This window comes from Ursus maritimus, unplaced genomic scaffold (genome assembly GCF_017311325.1).
Source record: "Ursus maritimus isolate PB19 unplaced genomic scaffold, ASM1731132v1 scaffold_21, whole genome shotgun sequence".
NCBI lineage: Eukaryota > Metazoa > Chordata > Mammalia > Carnivora > Ursidae > Ursus > Ursus maritimus.
The window spans coordinates 336,806-351,108 of record NW_024424564.1 but is presented as its reverse complement, the minus strand read 5'-3'; the positions used below and the strand labels follow the sequence as shown (position 1 = coordinate 351,108).

The window sequence follows — 14,303 nt, the reverse complement described above, 5'->3', positions numbered from 1 at the left end:
ACTATTTTTAGTTTGAGTTACATTTTTCATGAGTTCAAGAGTTCCCCATGATTCAGGGTTTGCACATTCAAATGCCTCAGTGGCTAGAAAGGTGAAGTGAATGAGTGAATAGCGGGGAGCTGAGAAGACTGTGGTGAACTAAAGAACATATGACCCACTTCTCAGAAATAAGCAAGATTTAAAAAATTTAAAACACTGCAAGGCAACAATGCAAAACAATACAGATCATTTCTGTGGGCAGTCTGCTTTCAAACTCTGGCAGGATAAAAAAACTCAGCACAGCATTCATGACCCTCCATAATCTGGACCTGGTTCAACTCAGTCCTTCCTCTCCCCATTCCCCACCTTGCACTGCGTGTCCCAGTCATAATGAACGACTCACACTCCCTGATTCCTGTACTACCTTGCTGTTTGGTGGCTCCTCTGGCCTTACACAACTTCTACCTAGAATGCCTTTCACTCTCCTTAGCACCCCTATTCCATAACTTCTGCAAGATCTCAGAGCTGGTCTCTGAGTCCAACAGCCTCAAACGAAGATACCTCAAACTCAATCTGCCCCACCCTTACCTCTTTATCTACCAATACCACCCCTTGAACTCTTTCTGTTTGAAGGGACCCTAGAAAGAGTCTAGAAATCAGAATATATTTAAGAGACTGTTGCAATTGACTTGGGAAGAAATGATTATAAATGAATGAATGACCCCTGATTAACCAGCTGAATGGTTGAATGAATCATGTCCGAGCTCCCTGCTAGCTCCATCACTGAACATCTGGTTTAGCTCTTATACAACCTTTCTTATTCCCACACTGTCCTCCGTATTCCTTGATTCTCTGAGCCCTAAGAATTGGTTGGGAGAAACAGAAGGATATTTTTAGGTATACAGGGAAGAGGACTGTATCCTGACCCTTCTGGATTCAGACTGTGGTCTTTGCTTCGTCCCAAGCTTTCTTCCTTGGGGACAACCCACTTTGGTAACCACCCATCCGTGCCTCTCTTCCCCAACCCTCTTCATATAACAATGCCTAGACATCTTCTCTATGTGCCTTTCCCTTCCTACCCAACTCTCCCTACGTCCCAGGAAAACAATTTCTAACCACTTACCTCCTCCCCATCTTAGGCAACGAGCCAGATCATTTCCAGTGCCCAGGGGCAACACAGCAACAGGAGGCACAACAGGCAAGTTGGCTTTGTCTAGGGAGGCAGGTCAGGAGAAGGATGGAGGGAGTTAGCTTTAGGACGCCAATGCCCCAGTGCCCTTCCCAGAGCCTCTCCCAGTACTGACCTATGGTCTCTAGAATCCAGCCTACTGTGCCATCTCCACCGCACACCAAAATCCGGCAACCGGGAACATCCCTGAAGAATCTGAGCCTGCGATAAAAGGGAAGAGAGAAGATGAGGAAGGACAATAGGATTGTGTCTACCAACTCTTGGACAGGCAGATTACTTCTTATCTCTCATTCCTTATGACCCCCTTTCCCTTTGTCAAAAGACTTGTTTCTGTTAAGGTCAGAGAAAAAGTACAATGGGGAAAGTTACAGCCACTCCTCAGTGGTTAGGGAGAAACTGGTGTCTTTATGTTTTGAGAGCAGAACAAAGATGAACCACAGAACTCAGGGGTATGGGGATTTTACTAGTGACCCTAGTAAAAGCAGCATTCTGAATTCTGCTTCCTTGGGGTCCCCTAGCCCTGTCCTCCCAACATGTATTATTTTCTGCTCTCCCCCAACACACACAGGCAGACCCATACAAACACTGTGATACAGCCCCTAACCTGTACTCACCCTGGCTCAGGACCATCCTTTAGGAGGTTGAATACCTGTCGAGGATTTAGTAGATACTGGAATTTCCAAAGCACTCTGTATTAGGGGAAAAGGAGAGTTTATGGTAGGCGATGGACAATCTGTACTCCACCCTCTTGATGTCCTCCTCAAGGTATGTCCCCTCCATACACACAGATTCCCAACCTCATCGGTCCTCCTTCTTCATCTTAGAAGACCCAGTATATCTCTTCTCACCTCTCCCCCTGCTTCCCGCCACTCTTAGGGTTGACAAAGACCAGAAGTGGGTGGGTGTTAGAAACAGGGTCAATCTGCATTTTGGAAAATAAACAAGGATAAGGAAAACGGGATTTTTTTCAAAGACAGTGGCAGAAGGCTGGCCTGCCCCCAAGGTGCTTTCCCCCTCCCCAACCACAGTGGGGCTTCTAGCGAACAGGCGCCATCCCCCACTTTTCCCACTTCATTCCCTCCTCTGAGGGCTCCAGTCAAGAAAAACCCACTCCCTTCATGTACCCGCAGAGCCTCAAAGGTGCTCAAATTTAAGTCATCCACGGTCTTCTGGCTTGTTTTGCTAATTTTACGCTCCTGTCCAGAGGCCTAGAAAGGGAGGGAAGCAAAGGGAAGGAAAACTGGATTGTATGTGAATCCCTAAACAGATAAGGGCCTGATTGAATCCTAAAATTATAGGCTCTCTGCTATAAATGGCATGGTGCGTGTGTGTGTGTGTGTGTGTGTGTGTGTGTGCATTTAAATCAGGGAAGCACTCCTCCTGTCTTCTCTGAGCCACTGCCCAAGGGTCTCACCAGGACACTGGGATAGATGGAAGATGGAGGCAGGATATGATCCCGGAGCAGCCCACAGTCACATTCATGACCCATGGCTTGTAGGCAGTCATCATGAATCTGAAAGACAAGGTGGGCATACAGACATTATGGAGGAGACCTCCTCACCTCTCAACTCTGAGGGTCTAGTACTGGAAAGAGAGCCCTTAGGAGCAAGGGCAACTGTGGCTGTGAGGGAGATGCAGTCGGGGAGACCAGTGCAGAGGGCAGTTTAGGGACGAGATCCGAGGCAGAGGCTGGTGAGCTCCCAAACTGACCTCTAGGTGGCACCACACACAATGCAGTCCAACGAGACTGTGGTAAATGCGGATCTTCTTCTGACAGCGGTCGCAGCGGCCGGACTCACAGCCTCCTCTCACCCACACATGCGATTGGATCTTGGGGAGAAAGGCAATCCCTTGTCTGAAAGGGTCTGAGCAGGGACTTGGGGAAGGGCTGAGGGCAGCAACGGGCCAAAGGCCAGGGCCGGGATGTGGGTGGTTTGGGGCGGACGTGGGATCACTCACACCGATGTCCTTCCGAGACTTGGCGTACGTGCTGACCTCACAAGGCAAGGCCTTCATGGCACACTGGTCGTGAACGACGTACTTACAGACTGGGCGAGAAGGAAGAAGGTCAGAGACTCAGTTACAGCCCCTCCCCCTATTTCCTCTTTACCTGGGTGTGAGGCAGGATCATTCACTTAAACAAGACATACAAGCCCTTGCTGTGACAGTGTGGTAGAGAATTAAAGTTTGAGGTGGGGGCTCACCTCCGAGACCTGTGCCTTTTGCTCGCTCTTCCCGTGAAAGAGCAATTGCTACCAAATGCCTATCCCCACTCCTTCTAAATGCCAGGAACTCAGCTGGAAGATGCAAAGGAGGCCTAGATTTAACAATAGCAATAACAATAATAATAGCAGCTAATTTTTATTGCAGACTTAATAGTATGAACATGCACCATGAGAAGTGCTTTCCCTGCATCCACTTATTTAATGCTCACAGTTACCTCATTTTCAGTTGAGAAAAACCTCATTTATTTTTATTTTTTATTTATTTTTATTTATTTTTGAAACCTCGTTTTATATCGAGGCTTAAAGAAGTCATGTGGCAATGTCACACACCTGAAACTAATGTAACACCATGGGTCAACTAGACTTCAAGAAAGAAAGAAAGGAAGAGAAAGTTGTGTGGCTTTCCCGCCTAAATAGTCAATGGCAGAGCCCAGGATTCGAACCCAGATCTCTCGAAGATCAAAGCAGTATATTCCTGCCGATAGCTGGGCTGCCCTTCTGCCCCTACACTCCCAGGCCCCATCACTCACGGTTACAGCTCAGCCCCTGTTTGCCAAGACCAATGCTCGACTCGCACAGGTTGCAGTAGACCGGTCGGGGGAACCTCTTGGGTCTCCACAGGTGCTGCCCATTGTCCTTCAGAGTCTGGGAGGACACAGCAGATGCTAGGGAGGGCCTAAGCCCTTACAGCGCCAGCCTCTGGCACACACAACCCCAGGCAACTATCTTACCCCATCTCCACAAGTCTCTCCTACTCACCATCTCCAGACCCAGCAGCACTAGCAGCGGCACGGTGGTCGCCCCAGCCCGCAGCCACTCAGCGAGGGAGACGGAGCCACTGCCATCATAGTCAATCTCTTTCATCATCTCCTGGAGAATCTGAGCAGGGAATGGAGGGGACTTTTGGTGTGAGAGGCCCCTCAGATCGGACACCTCTGCCCCCTAGGACACCGAGCCCAGCCATCCTTGCCAAGGGAACCGGCTGCCTGTCAGAAACGGGATAGGGTAGTTGCAGGACTCACCAGGGAGAAGGCCAAAGGAGGGCCACGAAGGAAAAACTGCCTTACCGGCCTCAGCTCAGACACATCCCAATCCAGGTATTCAGCCACTCGCATCATCTGTATGATGATTCTGTCCACTTCCTGGGGGCCAAGAGGTAAGAGCCACAGCCATATCCCACCTCACTACCACCATTCAAACTCTCCTCTAGAAATCAGGGTTCCTGGGTTCCACCCCGAGGGCCACCTCTCATTCTCAGGTGTCACTGCCAAGTAAATGAGTATCTCTGTGCGTGGTATGTGTGCAAGGCAGCCCCCAATCCATGTCTCTAGCCTCCTCTCTTAGGAGCCAAGAGCTGGGGACCCACTCCCAAATTTAGTACTGGAGGACTTGGCTTCTCCCTCTAGCCTCCTCTGCTTCTTAAGATCCTGGAAGAGTTGGGACAGGAGGGTACAGACAAATGGACACATACTCCCTTGGCCAGCATACAGGTCCCCCAACTCACTGAGCTGTCCAGGATCCCATTTCTGTCCGTGTCGTACAGCTTGAAGGTGACTGTAGGGTGTTTTAGGGGGGGCCAGGGTCAGTTTCTGAGGGATACCCCCCAAATTCATAACAGAATACAGGGGAAATAAAGAGATGGGAGACATCTTTTAGATGAAGAGCCAGAGGCTGGTGCTGGGACTGAGAGAGGAGACAAAAAGGGAGGGGAGACAGGCCTGGATTCCACCCTTTGTGACTCTAATAGGGGAGACAGAATACACGTCCCACAACCCAAGAAAAACCCAGGCCACCCACATGAAAATGTACAGGACACGGGAACTGGGGTGACTATGGTGAATGGCATTAGGTATAAAGAGTGTAGGGGAACAGAGGCAATGGGCCCATTCTCTGGCCCCACCTTTGTCTGGCCCTGTCAGCCTTTAGGAATCCTGAAAAAATGAGGGAAGGAAGGCTGGGGAATACCCCCTCCCCTCCCCTCTCCTCTCTTCCCCTCTCCCAGTCCAGGATGGAACTCACATTCTAGCTTGTCTTCTGGCCGGCCACCCTCCAGAAGGGAAAAGTAGCAGGAGACATCACTGAGATACACCACATCTGGTTACAGAAATGACAGCAGATCTGAGGTTGTCTCCATAGCAGATCTGAGAGTCATCGTGTCTCCACTATGGCTCTTCTCTTTTCCTTTGTTCCAACTCTTCCCTTTAACTTTCCTCCCTCTAGCTCCTAGACCAGCATGGCCATCCTCCACCTCTCTTCCCCAACCCTGCCTCCATCATGTAACTCAATTCAACTCTCACCCCCAAACCCATACTACTTTGACTTTTCTTCTGGAAGTCCAGCCCAGTCCCACCTTCATAACCATACCATTTTTCACAGTGTCTTCTAAGTGACCCATCTTGAAGGATTGAAACAGTGCCAGGCTTAGGTGATTGGGAACGTTATCTGCTTCCAGATAGATTTTCAAAAATTGCTGGAATCCCTCGTACCCAATGGCCTATGATGAGAGCAAGCATTACCCTAGGGAGTGTGCAGGATGGGAGGTGGGGACTGAAGAATTAGGAGTAGGACAGAGACAACAAGTGTAGAGCTAAGAAGCATCCAAGGCAGACTATGGTTTCTTCTCAAGGCTGAGTCCTCAATTAGAATTTCTTGCTTTGTCCTATAGCAATAGCTGTGGTAACAATGGACACTGGGGTATCTAGAGGGAGAACAGAAAGGGGTGGGCCCAGAATAATCCCTGGAAGTTGGGGATCCCAGCGGAGTAGCAAAATCAAAGATGGGAGGAGTTGGTCAAGGAGAGGATCTCCGAGCTGCCACTCACATCTCCTTGGAGATATTCAGCCATTTCACCATCCTCAAAGAGCTTTAGGACATCGCTGACCTTGTTGGTGGAGTCTAGGGTGTGAAGAGGATGAAGGAAGAGCATTAGTCTGGTTTGGCTCTCCCAGCCCTCCGATGGAGTCCTACCCAGACATCCAACAGGAAAAAAGATTCAAGTGAGATGAAGAAAGAAGAAATGCCAGGAAGAAACACAGACATGCAGAGAGAAATATCGAGAGAATAACATTTCAGATGCTCCAGAGTGGTACCTCGGTTCACATCTCTTCTCTGAGACTTGGAACAGGCAGTCGAGGTTCATTCAGAGAAGGTGGGTGGAAAGCCGAGACCACAGCCATCTCCCCATCTCCCTCTCCTCCCTCTCCTCCATAGGCATATCTCAGGAACCAACTGGCTTAAGGCCACTGGGGAACCCAGGGGCAGGGGGATGAGGAGCAGAGGTTCTCTGGGGTAATTTCTCCCAAACTTCAGGATGGAGAGGAAGACTTACATTCCATGTACTTTTGCAGCTGGGCAAAATCATTGGGGCTTATTAGGCCCCTCTCCTTGGCCATCTTTCTTTTTTTCTTAAGGAAGACCACAAAGGCAGCTTGATAGTACTCGCGTCTGCACCTCTGCTTCCAACGGTAGGTCTGGAGGGAGATGAGACAATTATGTAGCGGGAAGAGCCAGCTGTCTGCCTCTTTGCTTCTGTCTGCTCCGTTGATTCTCCACTCCCATTATTATTTCTGTTCTTTCCTCTTCTCTGAGTCCCTCCCAAGTCTCTTCCTTTCCCCCTATACCTCTCCCCTATGTCTGTCTCTCCTTAACCGAGTCTGTCCTCTGTCTCTGTTTCTCTGACTCATGTCTGACTCTCTCCCCTCCATTTCTGGATCCTTCTCCGGCTCTCTGATTTCTCCCCCAATCTGTCTCGATCCCGTTCTGACTCTCCCCCTCCTCACTCCCTCACCCCCGATCCCTCTCCCCCACCCCTCACCCCCTCCTCCTCCCTTCCCACCCGCTTTACCAGTCTTTAAGTGTCTCTGTGGGTGTGTCCCTCGCCTGTTTCTACCTTTTCTCCCTCCACCCCCAGTCTCTGCAGTCTCTCCCGAGCCCGCGCTCTCTCCCATCTCGGATCCCGCAGTCCTGGCCCTTCGGCCCCTTCGGGTGGTTCTCACTGCGGTTGAGGCACGCCTCCCCGGCCACGACCCCATCTCGCTCCGCCTCCAGCCTCGGTCCCCAGCCCCGCTCAGCCACCCACTTCCCGAACCACCCACGCCCCTCAACGACCTCTAGCGCGCTTCTGACGCGCGACACAGAACCAGCTCTGGCCAGGTCCCCAGCCCCGGGCCCCGCCTCGCCTGTGCCCTTCAGAGCTCCACTGGGGAAGGGCGGGGACCCAGGCGCGCGAGATTGCGAGGAGGTAGGGGAAGAAGGCTCAGAGCATCTGCCTGGCTTCGCAGTTGTAGGAGGGTTGCGCTGAGTGCAGGAGTCTCAGATGCGGGGTTTTCCTTGCACCCAGCTAGGTTAGCAGGGTTCAGGGAGTCCTAACTTGCGGCTATGGGATCCGGGGACCGAGGAGGAGCCATCACGTGGATCTCGGTGCCTCCTGGCCCTGGGGCCACACCGCAGAGGGCAACTTGACTCGAAGAAGATTCAATAACAGCAATAGCAGTAATATCTTACGTTAGTATAGTACGGAGCGTTTAGGAGTCCAAAAAACTAGAGTTAGTCATATCTGGGTTCCGTTCTTAGCTCTGATACCGCTGTGTGACTGGGACAAATTACATCTGCAAAATGGGAAGAATGATACCTATCTGCCACAGTTATGAAGATTAAGTCAAATAACGCGGGAAAAGTACCCAGTATGACACCTGCATATAGAAGGCCTACAAGAAACGGTAGCTATTATTGTACGAACAATCACAATTAAATCATATGAGAGAAGAAATTCCTGGTAGAGCCATTCTTCACATGAAGAAACTGGAGTTCGAAGAGGTTGGGACTTCCCAAGGCAGGTGATAAGTGGAGGAGTCAAAGCTCTACCCCAAGAACCACGTGATGGGGCCCCTGCCTGTCTCTGCCCTCCTCTTGCTGCACTCTCTCCTACACAGACTGCCTTCTAATAATCTCCCTGCCCTCCTTTCTGTTCCTCAAGCCAAGTTCTCCCCTGCTCAGGGCCATGACACTTACTGTTCTCTCTGCCTAGAACACCCTTCCCCACTCTTGACAGAGCTGCTTTCTTCCCTCGGCTGAAGCGTTAGCTCCTTCAAGACCTTCCCTGATCCTTCCCTCCTAAAGTAGCCCAGCACCCTCCTTCATTTCCTTCATAGAACTTATTGCCAGTGGAAATTACCTTGCTAATTTACTTGCTTCTTTGTTTATGTTTGTCTTCTCCTACCAAAATGTAAGTTCCACAAGGGCCGGAACTTGTCAGTATTGTTCACCACTATATCCCCAATACCTAAAACAGTGCCCAGCGTCTTTTAGGGGCTCCATATTGTTTGTACAAATCGTTGTGCAAAGTTAGGGAGCACAGGTTGGAAGATATTAGTCCAAATATGGTTAAATAGGATGCCACGGTATCCATCCTGACAGGGGAATAGGAAACAATTTGGAACACATATCGGAGGTGCTAAACAGATATTTGTTGAATGAATGAATTTTGCTAAAAAGCACTTACTGTGGCACTCTTTCTGGGGCTTCTGCCTCCTCTTTGCCCACTTATTTAGGGTTTATTGGGTAAGGCTCAAGGAGGCAGTTAGGGCCTACAAGAATTTCCTTTCTGATGGTGCAAGAATCTTCCCTGCTGCCTCTGCCCTTGGGACACCTCTGCTGTCCATGTCTATGTGGTATACCATTCCTCTTCTGGGCCCTTTCTGGGAACACTAAGCAGGGGATCCTGGGACATTGATATTCTGGAGAAAGGACTCCACCCATCTGGCTCTTTTCAATGACTATAATCCAGCTTCTACTGCCAACAGACTAATGAATACATAATAGTCTTAGGGCTAATTGGGCCCGTATGGCTTAATTAGCCTCTCTGATTACCCCTGGGGATTCTTAGATGGCTCCAAGGTTCTAGGAAAGGAAATCTGAGAGAGAAAGTGACAAGGAGAGAGCAAAGGAGGGATGATGAACAGGAGAGAGGACACATCTCTCTTTTCACAACAACCCCTCCTAGTCCACCAGATCTTGCATGTAATTTATAGTAGAGGTTAAGAGAATGGACTTTTGAATAAGACAGGCGTGGATTAGAATCCTAGCTCTTGGGTGAGTTATTTCATCTTCCTGAACCCGCTTCCTCATTGGTAAAATGGGTACCTAGAGAAATCAGTCACAGCATGAAGATTAAGTAAGATAATACATGCAATATACTTAGCAATTGTAAGGCACAGAGGAAGCAGTTGTACGGCACAGAGGAAGAACTCAGTAAATGTTAGCTGTTGTTGTTGTTATGCGAGGGTGGTACATAGAGAAACACATCCGGAGATTAGGAAGAATGGTGCCAGGAAGGCATCAGTCCTAGGGACTCCCAACAGCAGTGAAGCCCAGTCATACACTTTCCCCCTTGTGTCATCTCAGGCACAGACATGTAGTTTTGGGATACCGCACTTTGCGTTTGGGAGGGTGAGGAGGTGGTTAGAAACTAGACTGTCAAGGTCCAAGGACACTGCTGGGCTGGGACCTTGGACATAAGAGCTCCTGGGATATTTTCAGTTGTCCTCCTGACTTCTCTCACCAAAAGTTTGGCTGCCCCTTTTGCTGAAAGGCGATGAATTATAGGATCCTGCACCCTAACGAACCGTAACAAGTCCAATTTTGTCCTCCGTGCTCCATCCCAGCCCTGAGGCTATAACCTGGGCTAGTCTAGGCGAATGCCAGGGTTGGGAGGGTGGGGTCTGCTGCCAGCCTGCCAGCTATCTGTGACTCATTCTTCCTTTCCCTCCTCTGGCTACCCTGCCCGCCCCTACCAACTTGGGGTGAGAAAGTAAGAAGTTGACTTGGAGGCAGAAAATCCTAGAACATCCTCAGAGCTGAGAGGTACCAACTCTCACATGTTACAGAGGAGGAAACTGAGGCCCAGATGGACAGCCACAATCTCAGGGTCATACCCAGACTCTAGACATCCTGTCCTTAGTCCATTCTATTAAATCATAGTGCCTCTGTTTTCTAGAGCTTATTTTAAATAGTAAATACGAAAATTGCTGGTAACCAAGAGATGAATATGATTTCCAAGGCCAGTGCAAGCATTTAAAGTTTCCTTTTTCACTTCAACATCCATCACTCCCATTTCAAGTCAATATAAATTTACCATTAGTCAAGAATCGGCTATGCCCCCGGAACATTCAGGCTGACCCAGCAAGAAACCCAAGAGGCAAGCCCAGGCCTGATTACCTGGACTTCTGAATCCCTTAACTACACCAGGGCCTGCATCCTCCTCCTCTTTCCCAGGACGGGGGTGGGGGTGGGGGTGTCTATTCTTTCCTGCCCATCCCTGCTGCTGGTCAGTGGCCCCGGGGGACGGGGGACTGGGACGGAATCGTTTGCCTTGAAGTGTCAGAATTCCCTAAGCCTCCAAAAACACTGCAGATGGCAATGCTGCCTGAGCAAGGGGTGGGGTGTGTGTGTCGGTGTGTAGTATAGGAGGAAGTTACGACGTTGGCATGGTTGGGGGATATGGGCTCATACGTTCTGAGGCTGCGGAGATGCCCAGTAGTAGTCACATTTCTTCCTCGGTAAAGCTCATTTCCCCCATTTAGAGGTGAAAAGTGGGATTCAGCCCCAGGTAGTTTCAGAAACTTCCCGGTGACAGGTGTGGAAAGGGTAGGGGTGGGAAGCCGGGGACCAGGAGGCCAAACAAGAACCCTCCAGCACCCGTGCCGCGCTGTGGAGGTTCCCAAACGGACTTCGCTTGACTCGGGCCCCTAGGAGCCGAGCTTCACCATCCTCCGCGAGACAGGGGGGATGGAGGGGAAGGTCTGCGGGAGACGCTGCGTACCGAGTTCTGGCCCCGCTCTCCCGCTGTCCCCCGCGTCCTGGCGCACACCCTTCTAGCTACCCGCTCCAGCTGTGGGCTTCCTCCTTCTCCGCCCAGCAGCCCTACCCCAGCCCGGCGGCGGCCCCTCCCGAGGCGCCCGCCCCCTCCTGCCCGGGGTGGGAGGGCGGCAGGCGCGGGGGGCTCGCGGGGTCTCTACCTTGCCTGCGGAGGGCGCGCGGTGGGAGCTGAAGCGCCGGCGCGGGAGCTGGAGCCCGAGCGGGGCTGGAGGGGACGGAGCAGGCAGGCGCGGCCGCCGCGAGGCCGCCCCGTTCCTGACGACACAGCTGCCCGCCCCCCGCCCCGGCCGGCCCGCCCGCGCCCAATGCCCGCGCCCCCGACTCCGGGGAACGCCAGTCTGGAGAGGCCCCCTGTTGCCAGGTCACCAAGCCTGAGCCCCCCACCTCCCCGGTATCTCCGGGGCTCTGGTCTGTGCCACTTTCTCCACATCCTGCGTTTCTCCTCTTCTCCCCGCCTCGGGACAGCTCGATTTCTATCCATCTTCCCTTCTTTCTAATCACTCACAGCCTCTCCCCTCTTCCCAACCCTGGGAGGTCAAGATAGAGGGCGGGGCCGCTGATGGCACAGCTTGGCAGGGGCCCACCCAGGCAACGTCTGACCCTCTCCTCGTTGCTGCCATCCAGGGACTTCCCTTCCCAACTCCTTTCCATCCATCATTGAGCGAATTCATACTCAGAAGTTTCCACCGCAGCAAGCCCAGAGTCCCAGAGTCTACATCCTGGGATACAAATGCCTCCCTCCTCCCACGGGCATCACAGTGCTTAACACTATTTGAGGCCCACCTTTGTGTCTAGGTTTCTCACCTCCCTAAAACCCAAACCTCAGATGGCTCAGACTTGTTTTCCCCAATGTAAGTACACCTCCTTCTCTCAAGATCCAGGGCCTTCCCTTAATTCAGGTGTTGTTCAGGTGCAAAGAGCGCTCTGGTCTGCGTCCACTCTTTCTCCATGCCCTAACCCTCCCACTTTACCTGCTGGCCTTGGCACGTGCTATAAAAGGCCCTGGCCAAAAGTAGGAGTGAGAGAAGATCCTTTCAGGTCCTCCCGTCTGGAATCTGTTCTGAAGTTGTTAAGGCTCTTGGGGCAGCATAGATGACGGTGAGGCTGGCAGTGAGTACAAGGGAGATAGAGGCCTAGGACTTACTGGTAGGAACTGGGGACCCAGGCATCCTGCTCCCTGGCCCCGCCCCAACCCAGGCTAACCCCCTCCTACCCCTCATTGAAATAGGGCACAGTAACAGGGCTTGAGTTCCTGGAATCTTCCCTCTTACACCCGGTGGTAGAAGAGAGCAGGAGGGGAGAGCTCTGACTGGAAGGCTGAACTGTGTGATGTGTGTATGTTGTGTATATGCGCGCGCGCGCACACACACACACACACACACACACACACACACAGAGTATATGCATACTTCTGGTGGGGGTTGGAGAGAAGGAATGAATACATGAGGCCCTCTAGTGGAAACAGAGGGATCTAAGCAGTCCTTGAATGTTTCCCTACAGGCTTGGAAAAACTCCATTTTTATCAGAAATGTAGCCGCCGAGTAATAGGGCTTGGAAGTATTGTTGCACCTGAACTGGAGATCTGAGGGAGGCAGGGGATGGAGAAGGTCTGTCTCTCTACTCCTGTCTCCCAGTCTCAAAAAGACAATGGCCCTGAGACGCCTGGGTGCCTCAGTCGGTTAAGCAACTGCCTCTTGCTCAGGTCAAGATCCCAGGACAGGGATGGAGCCCCACATTGGGCTACCTGCTCAGAGGGAGCCTGCTTCTCCCTCTCCCTCTGCCACTCCCCCTGCTTGTGCTCTCCTGCTCTCTGTCAAATAAATAAATAAAATCTTAAGAAAAAAAAAGATAAGGGCCCTGTTACTCCCTATCCTTTTCCTCCCCTTCTTTTTTTTTTTTTTTAATTATTATTTTAAAGTAACCTCCACTCCCAACATGGGGCTTCAACCCACAACACCCATATCAAGTCGCATGCTCTACCCACTGAGCCAGTCAGGCACCTCTATTTCTCCCTCCTATATAACCTCTTTGGTCATAAGGAATCATAAGCACTTTTGAAGGCCCATTATGCACCAGGTCCTGTGCTGAGTTCTGTAGACGGCCAAAGACACAGCCCAGCTTAAGGACTGTACCAAAGAGTGGCTTGGTGTGTGTGTGTGTGTGTGTGTGTGTGTAAAGCCTCCCCACTCTAAGCCATCCTAAACACACAATAGAAGAAAGTGCCCTAGCACCTCTTCCAGTTTTCTGCCCCTGGACCTCTCATCTAGAACAATACTAAGCCTTAAGGCACTCAGCTTTGCTTGCAAACAACACTAGGAGTGATATCACGCTACTACATATGACCTGTGTTTTTCACTCCATCATCCTCAGATACATCTCTATTTGAAGCTAAATTGCTTCTGTTAAGATTTTTTTTTTTTTTCGAGACTTCAAAGTGGGGCATGGGGTGATCTCTCTAAGGAATAAGATGAAATCAGTCATACTCTAGGCTTCTTTGTGTCGTCTTTAGGATATGTGCTCCATCATACCTCGTCAGTTATTGGTGGGGGTGGAAGGGGAAGAAAGGCCAAGAAACATCTAAGGAGGAGGCGTATAATGCCTACTGTTCCAGGTGCTCATTGCTTTAATCAACCACATCATAAAAATCAGAAAGAAAGAAACCGCAATGAACAAAGGGAAAGGAAAAAACAACAGCCTTGTTCTCCCCAGCCTCTTCTTTCTCCTCTTCCTTCTCAGGGTGTGTTTGTGTGTGTGGGGCGGGGGCACATCCGGGGCCCAGGGCTGGGTCCCAGGCAGGTCTGCTAGGCAGACAATTGAGTTTCACTTCCTGTCAACCCCGGAGCTGAGGCAAGATGTCTGGGGGCACAATGGGGGGCTAGGGTTGGTATTGGACAGGGGCCACCTTAGGATTTCCTCTTGCAGAAAGGTCCATTGACCAATGCACCCCTGTAGGTAAAGGCTTCATCCCACACTCTCACCTCTAATAATCATTAGTAACAAGGCTAAGGACAGGATGCTGACCCAGTGAGGCTGAA

General features: G+C 51.0%; 1 protein-coding gene across 5 annotated transcripts in view; it reads right to left on the bottom strand.

Moving 5' to 3' along the window:
- The window catches only part of DGKA (diacylglycerol kinase alpha), a 21,517-nt gene extending 9,081 nt beyond the window's left edge, over window positions 1-12,436 (bottom strand). Inside the window, exons 1-17 of one of the 5 annotated variants that reach the window (XM_040637116.1) lie at window positions 12,240-12,436; window positions 6,722-6,863; window positions 6,215-6,288; window positions 5,758-5,887; window positions 5,413-5,487; window positions 4,898-4,947; window positions 4,416-4,535; window positions 4,153-4,272; window positions 3,924-4,038; window positions 3,128-3,216; window positions 2,879-2,998; window positions 2,583-2,681; window positions 2,293-2,376; window positions 2,017-2,090; window positions 1,783-1,857; window positions 1,284-1,369; window positions 1,103-1,192 (exon numbers count right to left, since the gene is read on the bottom strand). In XM_040637116.1, coding sequence (XP_040493050.1) covers window positions 1,103-1,192; window positions 1,284-1,369; window positions 1,783-1,857; window positions 2,017-2,090; window positions 2,293-2,376; window positions 2,583-2,681; window positions 2,879-2,998; window positions 3,128-3,216; window positions 3,924-4,038; window positions 4,153-4,272; window positions 4,416-4,535; window positions 4,898-4,947; window positions 5,413-5,487; window positions 5,758-5,887; window positions 6,215-6,288; window positions 6,722-6,785 — 1,465 coding nt within the window. In that variant the 5' untranslated portion in view covers window positions 6,786-6,863; window positions 12,240-12,436. Of the gene's footprint in view, window positions 1-1,102; window positions 1,193-1,283; window positions 1,370-1,782; window positions 1,858-2,016; window positions 2,091-2,292; window positions 2,377-2,582; window positions 2,682-2,878; window positions 2,999-3,127; window positions 3,217-3,923; window positions 4,039-4,152; window positions 4,273-4,415; window positions 4,536-4,897; window positions 4,948-5,412; window positions 5,488-5,757; window positions 5,888-6,214; window positions 6,289-6,721; window positions 6,864-11,408; window positions 11,526-12,239 lie in introns of those variants that run through there. The other 4 variants (XM_008712079.2, XM_040637117.1, XM_040637119.1 and 1 more) reach the window with 4 other exon arrangements.
- Between the last annotated feature and the right edge of the window lie 1,867 nt (window positions 12,437-14,303).